At 41.6% G+C, this 14,854-nt stretch overlaps 1 protein-coding gene across 5 annotated transcripts in view; it reads right to left on the bottom strand.

Annotated features, from left to right (window-relative positions):
• The window catches only part of ESRP1 (epithelial splicing regulatory protein 1), a 49,513-nt gene extending 34,862 nt beyond the window's left edge, over nt 1-14,651 (bottom strand). For all 5 annotated transcript variants that reach the window (XM_039706332.1, XM_039706334.1, XM_039706331.1 and 2 more), the window contains exons 1-9: nt 14,288-14,651; nt 13,953-14,081; nt 12,999-13,112; nt 10,417-10,531; nt 3,181-3,279; nt 3,024-3,078; nt 829-939; nt 610-742; nt 482-524 (exon numbers count right to left, since the gene is read on the bottom strand). In XM_039706332.1, coding sequence (XP_039562266.1) covers nt 482-524; nt 610-742; nt 829-939; nt 3,024-3,078; nt 3,181-3,279; nt 10,417-10,531; nt 12,999-13,112; nt 13,953-14,081; nt 14,288-14,419 — 931 coding nt within the window. In that variant the 5' untranslated portion in view covers nt 14,420-14,651. The remainder of the gene's footprint in view (nt 1-481; nt 525-609; nt 743-828; nt 940-3,023; nt 3,079-3,180; nt 3,280-10,416; nt 10,532-12,998; nt 13,113-13,952; nt 14,082-14,287) is intronic.
• Between the last annotated feature and the right edge of the window lie 203 nt (nt 14,652-14,854).

Raw genomic sequence — 14,854 nt, 5'->3', positions numbered from 1 at the left:
ATTTCCTCTAAATCCTCTCCATTAAGTCTGAGGCAAAGATTTGATTTGAAGAAAATCAGTTCCATAAATCCTTTGTATTTACACGGTGATATCTGTTTGTTCTTATGTACAAGCCTCCACAGCAATAGCAGTTACATTGTTTTTAAAACTACTCTGGTTTCATTTTTGCAGCAATCAATAGCATTTAGATTCCGACTATCATGAAGATGACCTAAAAATTAAGTTCATATACAAGATCACTTTGCCCAATCAAATCCTGATTGACAGGCTGCTTGAAAATAGCAAGAAAGTGGAAGAGAGGCAGACAGATAAATCATGGAACACCTTGGACTGTTGCTAGCAGAATGCATAATAATAAATACACCAGCCAACTTCTTGTTCAAAGACAGAAAAAAGGGCCACATTCAACAGGAGCAGTTTGCAGCCAAAAGTTAAAGATGCTGATAGAACAAACTATCCCTTTTCATCCCCTAAAAGTTACCTCCTGCAATTTTAAGGAAGTCTTCACCTGTTGCCTTGTAAACCTAAAGGAAAAAAAAGGAACAGTGATTGGCATGTAATTTGCATTCATTTTGAGAAGAGGATTTCAAAGCCCATCATGTCACCCACCTCTATGTATCTGTTCCCCATGTGATGCTTGTGCCTTTGTAGTGCTAGATCTCTATGCTCTTCGCTTACGAATCTCACAAGAGCCTCCCCATTCCTCCTACCTTGGGCATTGAGACAGAGTGCAGCACCTCCTCTGCAAGATTTAAAGCAAGAGATGAAACTCCATGATCTATGCAGCTGAAGAGCTACAAATGTACAAGTGAATTCTTCACTACTAACTTGGCAATGTTTAAACCTTTGAAGAATCTCGCTATGTCCTGGTCAGATGACTGCCACGGCAATCCTCTTGCTCGGATAACAGCATTGTCATCCACAAGTTCCATCTTGCTGCTGCAGGTACAGAAAGAAGTAGTAATGCAGAGACATCTGCCACACGCCAACCTGTTCTGCTTGTCATTTATACTGCAGGAACAGGCTTCTGTCCCTGCTCCATGTCTGCTGGATAGCAATACCAAGGCAGTGAGGCCCAAGTGCCACCAACAATTGAAAGCTACTGTACAAGACTCTCCAAGAGAGTGTTTGCTTTGTTAAGTTGCCCCTTTCCAAGTTCTCCTTTCCTGCTTTACCACATTTACTCTTTGAACTTTCATCTCTTCAATCATATTGCAAATTAAGTTCCTTTTCCTGACATCATTTGTGCTTCTCCATTATCTGAAGAGGGTGACTGGTGTAAAAATCAAGTACCTGCTGTTCTAATCTAGCTACATAGAAATTTAAGCAGAACAATTAGATGTAACAGAGATTAGTGCTTATTATTTCTATTGTGACAGTGTATAAGAACCAGTCACAAGCCAGACCAAATCTGTTCAGGGCTGTAGTCAGCACACACAGGACTCTGGCCTGAAGAGTCAAGCCTTAACAACGCTGGTTGGGGCCATCACTGTGCTACTAGAGACTAACATAGCTAAAGGCTACATTGGCTGCTTAGCTTGGGAATAGCTTAGCCACAGAAAGCCAGGTTTAATTGGTCATTACTTCAGTCCCTTTTGTTCTCTTATTTTTTGAAAGTGTCAAGTTCAACAAAACCTCACAGCTACCCAAGCTTGCCTTTCTGGTTATTGAAGGAACATTTTTGCACGAAAGAGCTTAAATGATTTAGTAGATGGAGCGTTGTTCAGTAGTAGAGGACTCCCTTGTACAAAAGGGCTGTGGTATGCCTGGTGGGTCATGTTTCTCACTCACATTTTAATTTCTCAGGTGGCCTTTCTTGTCTCAAACTGTTCTCCCTTTCCTCCTAGTTCTGTACTTCTCATTATCTGAAATAAAATCTGAATCTTCCACTTCATCCCAGAATTTTGTTAGTGAAAACAAAAAAAGCTTAGGACAAGGCTGAACATAGTATCCAGAGAGACAAGCTCAGAGGCTTTCTGCTAATGTTGTATTCTTTCTTACTTTTTTGACTGTGGTATGCCTGGTGGGTCATGTTTCTCACTCACATTTTAATTTCTCAGGTGGCCTTTCTGTAGCTGTCTGTCTCAAACTGTTCTCCCTTGCCTCCTAGTTCTCTACTTCTCATTATCTGAAATAAAATCTGAATCTTCCACTTCATCTCAGAATTTTGTTAGTGAAAACAAAAAAGCTGAACATAGCCTCTGAGCTAATCTCTATGGATACTTTCTGCTTGTATTGCATTTTTTCTTACTTTTTTGATTCAAAAGTATAAGCATCATCTACCATTATGACAGATCCTTAATCTGAAAGAGGGAAGTGTTTGTGTAAGATGGGAATATAAATAAGGTCAGTTTAACACTAGTGTCTTGTGGTATTGCAGAGAAATCATTGATAAAATCATTGAGAAAAATCTGTATTTACACACAGAAAAAATGCAGTTACACTAAAAAAACCAAAACCAACTACCCAAGCAACAAAGCAGCCATCAAAAGCAGAAAAAGCTTTAAGTTTAAAACATATTTGGGAATAAGAATCACCATAGATTAAACAACTGAGTGGTAGCACAGTATTCCTGGTACAATATCTTCATGAAAGTGTTCCTTCCCTATTAAAAAAAAAATTATGTATACGCAGTACCTGTGTAGTAAATTGCAGGAAGAGTGCAAGAGTTAGTAACTAATAGGGTTATTTCTGAAACACTGCTTACATTCTTTGTTAATAGCACAACACACTTAGTACCCATTATAAGGACTTATTAGCAGAACACAGATCTGTCAGCAGCTACCAGGCAGCACTGAAGTCTAACAAGAAAACAGGCTTGCATCTGATCATAGATTGCCTGTTCTCTTTCCCACTTGAAGGATCCAATCAATTCCCATAGCAGTGGGAAGGTAAATAAATATAATGGTAACAGCTATTGGCAAATTAGGAAAAGAGAAGTACAGCTGATCTAAACAGTAACCTTAAACAAAAAGTGGAATGGGTTAAAACACGTGCAACAAGAAGAGGGAGGAAGTACTTACCAAGGCCCACTTTCAAATTTGTAGTTCACCCTTTCTGGATCTGAAAATCGGTGATCTATGAAATACAGCACAAGTTATTTCCTATTTTGTCAATGTACAGGACAGGCAGCAAAACCAAAGAAGGAACAAAGAAAATGAATTCATCATAATCACTTACTGTATGGTTCAGATATTAATTTTAAAATTATATTCCCCATATCTTCAACTTGAGAGGCTCCATAGGGAAGTGCTGGACTGTTCTTGTCAAGATTTAAATCTTTGTGCTGGAGTTAAGTCAATCATCACCGAACAGATTTCTAATTGGTTTCCTGCTAGAGCAACACACTTTAAAGTTGTCCTTGTATGTTGCTTCTCAGAGGAAGATTCAATCCAACTTCCTGCTGGGATACATTAGCTGTTCTGCCTTGGCCTCTAGTTACTGCCACCTGCGGTAGTGTAAGGTCACTAGAGTGTGTCTGGGGACATGAGAGCCCATAACAAGGACATGTCTTTAATATGTATGTTTGACAGCTGCACTGCTGCATGTTGAAGAGACTGGAGCCATGTCCTCTTTAATTAACATCCTCTTTAATCTTTGGGGGAAGATTTGGGGCAGGAGAAGAAGCAAACAATCAGCCGAAAGCTCCAGAAATGGAGGGATGTGCCACATGCTTTTTGACCAGCTAAATCCCAAAGCAGACAAGTATCTTAACACTTCAACAAAATTCATAAGTGACACCTTGTCTAAACCTTGCCTATTACAAGTTACAACCCAAGTTTTGTGCTGTTGCACAGAAGCATTTTGAGAATCTGATTAGAGTCCACCAGTCATGTGTTTTGTCGAGAGGCAAAACAGAGCACCACAACCCATAGCTTCAGTCCAAAGGGTTTTGGAAATGACTGCAATAGAGAGCAGGAAGCATCCTGTCCCATGAAGGCCTTGGAAAGACCATAGTTTTCAGAAAACTGTAAACAGTTTACTATGGTATCTCCTGCTTTTCATCATATTTGTCCCTCTCCAACATCAGGCTACAGGACTGAAAGATTATTTGCAATTCTACTCCATTATTTATGAAGCAAATTTTTTAAAGTCTCTTACTCATTTTCTTTGAGGACTGAAGGGTAAAAAATCAAGAACAGAACAAAAAATAAGGAAATCTGTGAATAAGTGTTGCACTTTTTACTCACTTTATCAGTTAGCATCAAGACTTCAGAGCAAAAGTGAGAGTTTCTTAAACAACATCCATCCTGGCATGGAGGTACAATAATGCAACACATTGAAAACAGCCAAGGGCACCAATTATTTGCCCACATGCCCTCCAGACTACATTAAACACATTTCAAATGCTCCACAGCCTGCATTATGATGTTCAAAGGTTGCTTCATAATCCAAGATAGCAGGTTTCCTCTTAAAAGAGGAATGCTTTCTCCACCTAGAGCTGAGCAACATTTGAGTTGTCAGATGCCTACATGAAGTGCAGGGACAGAACTGTTTCTAACAGTTTCTGTTAGAAACAAACACCTCATACCAGCTTTGTTGTATCACCTCATCAACAGGTGAGCCAGCACAAATTTCTTTGTGAGATAAGGCCTTCCCTATTATTTGTAGGATGACAGCAAGACATCCTACAGAAACAGATTTTTAAAAAAACTGTGTAACAGTTGTCTTGTTGCAAGATGAAAAATAACTTGAACTGAATTAATGCATTCCTCTTCCACAGCAAGGAAAGGAAAGCTGCTGTGCCAATAAAATACACTTCAAGCTAATTTGATTTTGAAGCTTTGTTGGTTTTAAGTGTGCATTGGAGTATGGAATGTGAGAGGACGATGCTTAGTCTTAGAAGAACATTTGAAGCTTAAGTGAATTATCTTATTTAAAAACCAGAATACTTAAACCAGTGATTCCTCCCCTCCACTGCTTGCCTATAGTTTCCTAGTCATTGCCTTTACCCTCCTCCTCCTCCTAGTACCTTCTTTGGGGTAAAGTACTGTGAACAGCAAATAGTTTTCTTAAAAACCAAGCAAAAAAAAAAAGCCTGAGCAACTCCAAAGCATGGTTTAAGAGGTTACAACTATTTATGACAACAAAAAATTTCTTAATCAGTCTCTCTTCCTTAGCTTTAAACAAGCTCAAGCTCACTACCTCCTCTGCCCCCAGAAAGAGGGGGTTGGAAAAAAAAACAACTCACAGTCTCTGACAGAGAGGGTGCCTAAGCAGCACCACACAGATGTTTCTGGGCACCCTGTGTATCAGGGCAGAGAAGTGCTCCTCCTCCTTTTCCTGACACTGTTCCCCCTGTAGCACCTAACAAGTCCACATTGGGCTCGTGTAGAGCCTCTGCTGTTCACAGAGGGAACCAGAAGCTGCTGAAGGTGCAGGTGTTGGAACCCTGGTCCTGCCTGACCAAGTTTTATGAAGATTTTGGAAATGTGTTTCCTCTGTCAAAAGTCAAGAGAAATGGGGCAGGAGTTTCAATAGCTATTCCAGCAGGGGACATGCATACACATGTGCTTGGCTGTTAGACTGTGCTGTCAGAACTGAAAAGACATTTCAATATTTCCTTTGTGCAGAGCCAAAGATCCCTACAAGTGATCAGCATTCAGAGAGGGGAATGCAGCAATGTGGAAAGGGCAGGAATTTGAAGAGAAGCCATCACACAAGGAAAACAAACAAGGACCCCACCCCATAATAATTTTCTTCAGTGAGACTGTTTTCTGAAAACACTGGTCCACAAGAGAAGCAGTTCCTGAAAATGCTCTAGTGCCAACAGAAGCTGGTACCAGTTGTCAGACACAGGGAGTCAGTTGTGCCAAACTCTAGAGAAACATAAACACAGTGGAGGGGAGGAACTAAGTCATCAACAATATTGCAGGCATAACCTCACACCTTCACCTCTGATTAGTTAGAAGCACAGCTTTTAGGCAAGATTGGAGAAGAAAAATTATCATTTTCTGCATGTTTGAAGAACATGCTTAGTAAAAATCTGTATTCTAATGAACAAGATTGACTACACAAGGTAGACACCTATGGACAGCAGCACTAGAAATTATGGTAGTTGGGAAAAAATATAAGTGAAATAGTCTATAAACCCTATTCCTTGTTCTGTGAAGGGATAGGAGACTACACATGTTTGTGTACATTTATATTTAAGGGATCCTTCTCCTGAGCAATTGGAGAAAGACAATTACAGGGGATAATCCAAGTTTACATTTAAAGAAGTGCTGGAAACCAGACATGGCTGTCCAGAGCTAATATATGCAGTAACATCCACATGTATATTCTTAATGAAGCAACAAGCAAAAGACAGTCCCAAATAAGGCAGGATAGCAAACAAGGAATTACTTCATCTTGGTGTGCAGCTGTGGTACCACCTCCTGCAACACTCAGCAAGTTAAAAAGGGAGCAGGAAGGAAAGGTATATTCTACATTAGGGTGGCCTTTCTAACATAGAAGAAATTTCTGAATTATTTCCTCAGATGTATCAACATAGCTTCACTCACTGCCAGTGTCCTCCAAGACACTGTCCCACTGTCTCTTCCTCTTCCTTCCCACTGTCTCTTAACTCCTTTCTCACTGACTAACTTAACCTGAGATGACAGGAAAGAGCACTGCAATTGTGCTCTGATCCTTTCCCCTTTGTTCTGTTTCTTATTTAAGTCCCTTTAGACAGAAGATTACATCTTTCCACATAATGCTTTGCATAAAGGTAATATAATATTACCCAGTTCCTGAGTACTATCACAGGAAATACAAATAGCAATATCCAAGATTCTCACCTAATACCCAATTATGGGCATTTTATTGTCAGAGTTAAGCACTAATGTTTATAATTGTGCTCCACATTATTATTTCCAAGACACCCAGGTAAAAACACAAAAATGAACCAAACAAATCAAGTTTCAGTACTACAATATCCAGCACATTAAACAAACTGTTCTGTAGTGCCCCCGAGTTTCTACTGACAACACTGGCAGATATTCCTAGTAAGAAGTTCTCCTCACACATCCAGTTCAGAAATGAATGGAGCAAACCAAGTACTGGAGGAAGCAAGAGCTATTTGCCATTTAATAGCTTCTGCACACCCAATCTCGAGGCAAAGGATGAGTCTTCTGCAAACCTAATAGGAATAGTCATGCAAGCTTTATTCACTCCACCCTGAAGGCACTCACAGGGTAAAAACTGGCTCAGCAAGCTTTGCAAATCAAGAAGTGTAGCAAGTATGGGAGGTACAGAGGGTGCAAGAACAACCCTGCTCCTTTTGTATGCTTACACATTAAAAAAAAATGTTGACAGACCCAAGGCCTTTTCTCTGCTGGAACATGATCACTTCCCTCAAGTTTTGTTACTCAAAATTTCTCATAATTGTCCTGCTGTCATTACACTTACACAATTCTGACAAAGTCTGCCAGAAAACTGTCGCATACACAAAAACTGTTTTGACACCATGAGTTAGGCAGCAGTAGTACTCAGAGATAATTACAACTAGTCTTAGTTCTGCCTTGGTCCCTTGAATTTCATAGCATTTTAAACATTGCTTGACCTTTATCTAAAAGAAATGAGTGGCTTTTGTGTGAAAGGCATAGCTTCTTGCAGGGGTTGGGAGTAAAGATTTGTAAAGCTTCCACCTGAGTTTTTAAGCTTGTCATGGTTTCACTGCTATACACAAATTCCAGGTAGCCTCCTGAGAAAGTCCACAAAGTACTTTCTAAAGGAAGAAAAACCCAGCCAGTTATTCAGTCTATTCTCTTTATGCTCTTTTACAAGATTGTGCTTGCCTTGTCTGCAATAAATACATAGCCAAGCCCCTACAATCCAGTATGCAGTATACCAAAATGTCTATCTGGAAATGACTGTGCAGGAGGAAGTTACCTCCCCTGACAGCCAGGAACAGTAGTGTACATTCCCCATTTGCCTGTACTTTGTTGTTTGATCAAAAGTGACCCAGAAAAACAAAAGTTTTTGAAGACTTCAATAACTTCAATGACTGTAGATCAATACTCAGCTTTCTCCTATTCCATATCATAAAAGTTTCCTCTTACTGATCACCACCAGGCTACACACATATAAATAGAGATGTACGTACGTGAAGGGATGTGCCCAAAAATCATTCTACTCCTGCTTCTACCAGTCTCTAAATGCAGGTCTCTTGAATATCTAGTCATTACCTTAGCTCCATACTAAAACCTTCCATCCTCACCAAATGCTAATGTATTTGGCACACTATAGTTTCTGTGGCAGAAATCATGGAAGATTCAAACACCTTCTTTAGCTGTGAGGCCAAGAAGCTTTTTATTGTTTCTACAAGAATAAAAAGAGCTTGATCAGATTCTATGTGCTAATCTGCAGCTTCATTTCAACCTACTGTACTTATTTCTGATTTGTTCTTGTGTCCACACCCCAGCATAGCCTTACATGAAGGAAGAAGAACTAAACTCTGCACACAATTTATGGAACTAGTCTTTAGACTCCACAGCTGCTTAAACAATCTTTTTATCCTAAAGATCACATACAGGTCCATGGTCTACAAGGGCAGTTAACCTCTGCAGCTTCTGACACTGAGGAGACTAAGGTGATAATTTTCTTTCTCCTCACCTTGCTGAAATGTATCATATTTGTCAATAAAAGAAAACAAAAATTGTTTTACCCTTTTTGGTCTCTGCATCCTCTGCTGCCACACTCTCACACAACAATAGGGGAGAGACAATTGATTTTAACCATGTTGCATAAATATAGCAAGTTGACAAATAAGAGCCTCATCAGTTACAAAACAAAATAAGCCATAAAAATAAATCCAAGACCAGAATGAAGTTAGGTTTATATACCATAAGAAGCATATCTTATCCAGAACTTGACTCAAGCTGAGTGCATTTGGATAGACTGACTAAACTTCTAGGAACTTGGAGAAAATATTATTGGAAATTGCCAAAACTACTCTCAGGCAGCACTAACTCCTGACAGTCAGGTGACACAGGGTGGTTTGCAGGCAGGGAATACACAGTCCACCACCATGCCCTAGCTGACCAGTGACACCCCAGCTAGCTACAGTCATACAACTCCTTCCACAGTGGAAAGGCATACCCCAGACATTCACATAAGGAGAAAACAAGGGCAACTCTCTGAAACAGCTGAAGTAGCTCACTGTCTTTAATTTCTCCAGATCATGTCAAAGCATTCTTTAAACAATGTATTAAGTTTTTGACCATAACTTTAAGATGTCTCCATCATCCAGTTTCAATGCACCACAGCATTTATTTCACTTTTCTTCATAAAGATTCAGAATCCTAGTCTAAGCGTACTGCTTTCCTTCAGAATATGGGGATAAATAACTTTTTGTCCCTTCATTAGCAGAGATTAATCTTAGTTTGCAGCTAAAGTAGAACAGAATGATTAAACACAAAAATCCACCCTCGTATTTTATGCCCCCAACAGGTACAAAGCCCAGGCAATACTAGTTCTGCAGTGAAAGCCCAAAATTTTCTCAAGCCACAGACATCACCTCTTTAATGGCAACAACTCCACGGACACAATAAGCAAGTCAGAAGTAAAGTTATTAAAAACAATAGCAGCAACATCAACCACCAATACCAAAGACAAACATCTCAGATTCCTTTATTCCTCCTTGATACCTGACTTTTGGGACCCCTACTTCAATAGCTCTGTGTCCAAGAATATTTCTGGGATAAGGACTGAAGCTTGCAGCAACAGGGGAGGCTGCCAGGGAAGAAGGCACGGCCAAATCACAGCTTCAGCTCTCAAGTTCAGACTAGGAAAGAGCCAGACAGGATGGGGTTACAGACCCCTTCAGACGATTCAGAAGGCAGTTTTAGACATCCCTATCACTGAAAATGGAAACATACTACTGACTGCATCTAGGTGCCAGCCAAGCCCCACCCTGTGAGGTGCAGCATGTGCACCTTCTATGAGACTGAATACCACATGTTGCAACAGTATCCCTGTGTTAAGATATTCACTACTAGGTCATACCAACAATAAACATCTCCTCCTGAAAATTAAGGTGGTCTCCCAACATTTGCGCTTGCCTAAAATAAAATAAAAATCTAACTGGTGCTATAAAACTCAACACCTAAACTTGAATATTACAATTCACAATAGCAATTTGAAAAAAAAAAAAAGTGCTGCTTTCTTTAAACTTAACAGTTTAGTGTGAGACAAACAAAGATGGTAAAGAAAACATACAGAAGTCAAGAAGAAATACAGGATTTTCTCCATGGAAGCATTAATCCTCATATGCTTTTATCTTTATCTTTGTGAGAAAACTAAGTACAGCTCCAAGTCACTCATTAAAGTTATACCACCCCTAAACGTGTTGCAAGCATTACTCATACACCTCTGTCCTAAAATTCAGCCAAGACTGTAACAGCAGCAGAGACACAATCACTGTTAAAAGGATACATTCTGTCATGGCTGCAACATCGAGTTTGCTAACTTCTGGTGAGCCAGGGCAACACTTCTTGAACTCTTTCCGTAAGTCAAAAAAGGAGTAGAAGCATTCAGGCAGTAAAATATTCTGTAAAAGGAACAAAGTAACTACTGTCAGTTAGGGCGAGTTTAAACTACTTTGTGAATAGATACTAAACATTCTAACAATATCTTTAGAATAGATAGGAAACACAAACAATCTCTGCTACAGATTGCTCTTTATAGCTCTTCTTAGCCAGGTAGGTATGTTCCTAAACTTTTTTTTCTTAAACAGCTTTCTCTTTATATTGTTTAATAAGAGAAATGTGCTTTTGTAGTGCCAGAGAAACATTTGCCATTATTACTAGAGCTTCAAATCCAATATATATGTAGCAGAGCAAATGCCTCCTATTGCAACATTTATCATCAATTCTTGATTGCAATTTTAACTGTATAAAGCCAGAGGGTAGTCAGTTCAGTTTGTAGAATTAAGCAAATTTTGCAAGACAAGCAGATATTTTAGTTTATAGAAAAGGCTGTTTTCAGAGAATAGTCATACTTCAAATATTTATTTCCAACAAATAAAAAAATCTACTGTGAGAGGGTTTGACATGGTGCAGAGGTTGTCAGCCCATGCATGGTAACTGCTTTAACTGCAGCATACAAAGCCAGAAGCAAGTTATGCAGCCCACTAGAAGTCAATGAATCTCTTCTTGTCCCACCACTACATCTACCACATGCTTCTAATTTTTTTTTTTTGAGTGGAAGGGAGAAGACATGGAGAACTCTTGGAGGCAGCTGTTAAAACCAGTGCAAACCCTTACTCCTTCAGCTAGCTCTTCACCCCAGACAGAATATTACATATTCCTTCTGGCTGTTTGTTGCCTGCAAGGCCTCTCTAGACTGCAGATAAAGGCTTTCTGGGATTCAACAACTAATTAGCATGTTGGCATAATAACAGCAGCCTATGTGAAAGCACATTTTGGGAGCCCAAAGAACACAGTTTAGGCTCTAAAACAAATTCTGCTTTGAGAACATTAGAGCTTATCTTAGCATATGGACAGGTGTATTAGGCAAACTATACTCTTTAAAGACTTATGAAAATGCAGATGGGCTTGCCAACACTTCCTGCTCTAGGATTTAGCATGATCTTCTTCCTTGATGTGAAATGAAGTTCTGTACTTCATTTATGTTCTTTTGGAATGGCTGATGCCAATTTATTCTCTGAATACCAGGAGTTGCTAGGTGGCTTGAGAATGGATACCTTAGAAATAAACACCTTCAAGAGCCTAGAGATTTCTGCCTATCTGGATCTTAGTGATCCCACAGTGCAATCCCTGCATTAGGATATTCAAAAAACTATTAGAAGTCTCACAAGGATTGGGTTTACTTAATCTACAGGCAGCACAAAGCAAATTTCAAATGAAACATTCTTAACAAAACAGCAGCAGAAGATTTTAAAAACGATTTGATGCCTGTCTGTGACCCTGTTATGATACAGAAAAAGGATCCCTGACATCAAACCAACTAAAATAATTGTAGGATGTGTCCCTTCTTTCACTCACATAATTTAAATGGATAACAAGTTTTACTTTATTAGCAAGAAGAAAGTATTTTAAAAACCTGTTTCCACACTTTCTCATGTTTTAGGTCATAGAAGGCAAGTTACATATATAAGGACTGTCCCTTCACTGTGAATAATGCTCACTGTTCCTCTTCTAAGCCTTCAAAGCTATCAATACTTAAAGCACAAACAAGTACTACAACCTTGTACTTGTACTACAAGCTCATTCAGTATCACTTTTGTAAAAGCACAGACCTGCAGCAGTGTCCCTTGAAAGCTGGGACAGCAAATTGATGGGCACAGAAGTCAGGTACAATGAGAGGAGCAGAACAGCTCAGTTACAGAGCAACGCGTGTTCATACCAAACCACAAAATGAGGGGTTATTAATATTGAGGCAGTTATTTCAGAACCAGAGAGACTCACATATTGCTGCAACCCTATCACTAATGAAAAGCAGGCAGGACTTCATGACACTGTTAGTGATTTGGCAACTCTGAAGTTATGGAAAACTCCAGACTACAGAATTAATCATCACTCATAGCCTGCCTCACACTACCATTCAGCTCCTCACAAATATGAACACTGCCTTTGGAGCAACAACTCAATACCTAAAGATTGAAAGTTGCTATAACTAGGCATAAATGTAAAATTTCCACAAACAATTTATAGCTGCTAATTATTTAGCAACAATCCCACATCCCACCTGTTAACTCTGTAGAAGTTACAAGTACTATCAATTCATTGCTCCTTTCTCAAACATTTAAAAGCCTCTTCCTTCTGATTTAACTTAAAAAGGCATCTCAAGATGACAAAAGGACAGGGCACTGTGTATGCCCTGTCTGTGTGTACATTCCACACAGACAGGCCCTTTAGCCTCGTAAGCACATTACATACAAGCAATGTTTGTGTTACAGTTGTGTGGAGATACCCTCACACTAGAGAGAAGTTGATTTGCTTTGCAAAAAATTTAAAAAGCACATTAAGATTAAGACTTAAGCTACAACTACATACCTTTTTGGAAGCTTCAGGGTGTAGAACCTGCCTAATGTGCAACTGTCCATCAGTACAGAAACAGAAAGAAGTACCTACACCAATGTTCAGTTCATTGCTCACGGACTGATTAAACTGTTGGCAGGAACAAGAAAAGACATACATGTTACAGAGAGCAGAGTGGCACCACTAGGCAGTGTCATCAGTTGGTAACATGTTATCCCTGGGCAGCAGGAGCACAGAGCTGGAATTCTTTTTCATATAAGCCTACTCCTTCACTTCTGTAGGTTTGTTTCTTACTAGCTAAGCACATGCTAACTTCCATAATAAATCTCTTCAGAATGAAACCACCCCTTTCCCCCTTCTTCTGTATAGCTACACAGACAGCCCACACCACAGAAGAAAATCCTTTTCAAGATTTGCAAGAGCATTGCAATGAGACAAAGCTGATTGCAAAGACCTGAGGCAGTACTGGGGCAGAAGAGCTTTTTAGACAGGGCACTCAAACATATCAGAAAGAAGACAGGCTTTCAGCCCATTGATTTCCTCAATGGGAATCACACACACTTCCTTGTTAATCTAGAGGCTTCAGTACCATCATCTTCTCAGGACTGATGAGTACAAGCCTTAACAGGGGACACCTAAAGCTGGCTTCTTCCAACACTGATTAGGGCTCACCCTCAGCTGAAGCTCACTCAGGCTCCAGCACGGCAGGAGAGTGGGGTAGGGGAATAGCTAACCCTAACCTTCCTCCCTTGAGGTTCAGTCCTTCCCAAGGCAAATAAAGAAAAGGCAAGGGAGAAAGGCCCACAGAGCCCTACACTTATAGGCTTCCTGGCCCACACGTGTTTGTGGTGCTCCCGTACCAGGCTCCACTGCTCTGGTGGTGGTGATAGCAGATGATGATACCACCTCTACCCCACGGGGGAGCTGCCAAAGGAGACCGGCACTTCGCGGCCAGTTATGGGGTGTCACCTGTCTCAATGCCTGCTCCAGCGGTGGAGCCAGTGCCAGGCTCTCCACATCCACTTGGGTGATCTCCTGGCACTCAGCCGTCAGTTCTGTGTGGTCAGGCCGGACCAGCACGTCATGCAGGTGCCCCAGCTCCAGAGAAAGCAGAGGAGGGGGTGAGTCAGCTCTCCGGGCTGAAAGTCCCCACCTGCAGCACCAGCCCCTACCCTCCACCAGAGCTTGCTCCAGCCTGGGACACCCACTACCAGCCCAGCGCCGAGACCGCCCTGCCCGCATCCAGCATGGCAGGCGCCAAGGGGAGCAGCAGGTCGGGGTGCTCCCCCGTCGGGTGAAAATACCTCCTTACTCCTCAGGTCGACCACTTTCCACAGGAGCTGGAGCAGCTCTCGCTCGTCTGAGCCCAACCTTGCCCCGTTGGTGCCCGCCGTGGTCACGAAGAGAATCACCAGGTAGTCGGGGGACGCCGTCATCGTGCCACCAGAGAAGGTAAAAAGAAGGGAAGGAAGAAGCGGGGAAAGAGAAGAAGCCGAAAACTTTCCTTGCCCCAGGCGCTTCCAAGCGAGACCCAAGCGGCAGAACCCCCAGCTGCAGCCTCACTCCCCAGGGACCTGGCGTGGGGGAGGCGCACGGCTCCCCCTCTTTCCCACCCCCTTTTCCCCGAGGTGGGCGGCAGCCGCTCCCACACTAACTGCGCTCCTGGGAAAGGCGCAATGGCTGCGAGCTTTTCTGCGCGGGGCCGCGGCGGCACCTGCCCGCCCCCGGCCCACGTGGTGCAGGTAGCACACACCTGGCGCCGCCGCCCATTGGCCCCGCCGCCGGGACGTGGCGGGGCGGCGGCCGGAGTGCGGCGCCGGGATTGCGCCGGGACGCCCAGCGCGGGCCGGGATTGCGGAGATGTTGCGGGG

The sequence above is a fragment of the Passer montanus genome, unplaced genomic scaffold (genome assembly GCF_014805655.1).
Source record: "Passer montanus isolate IOZ18808 unplaced genomic scaffold, ASM1480565v1 scaffold19, whole genome shotgun sequence".
NCBI lineage: Eukaryota > Metazoa > Chordata > Aves > Passeriformes > Passeridae > Passer > Passer montanus.
Note: the sequence above shows the minus strand (reverse complement) of the source record. Positions and strands in the feature narration are given on the sequence as shown.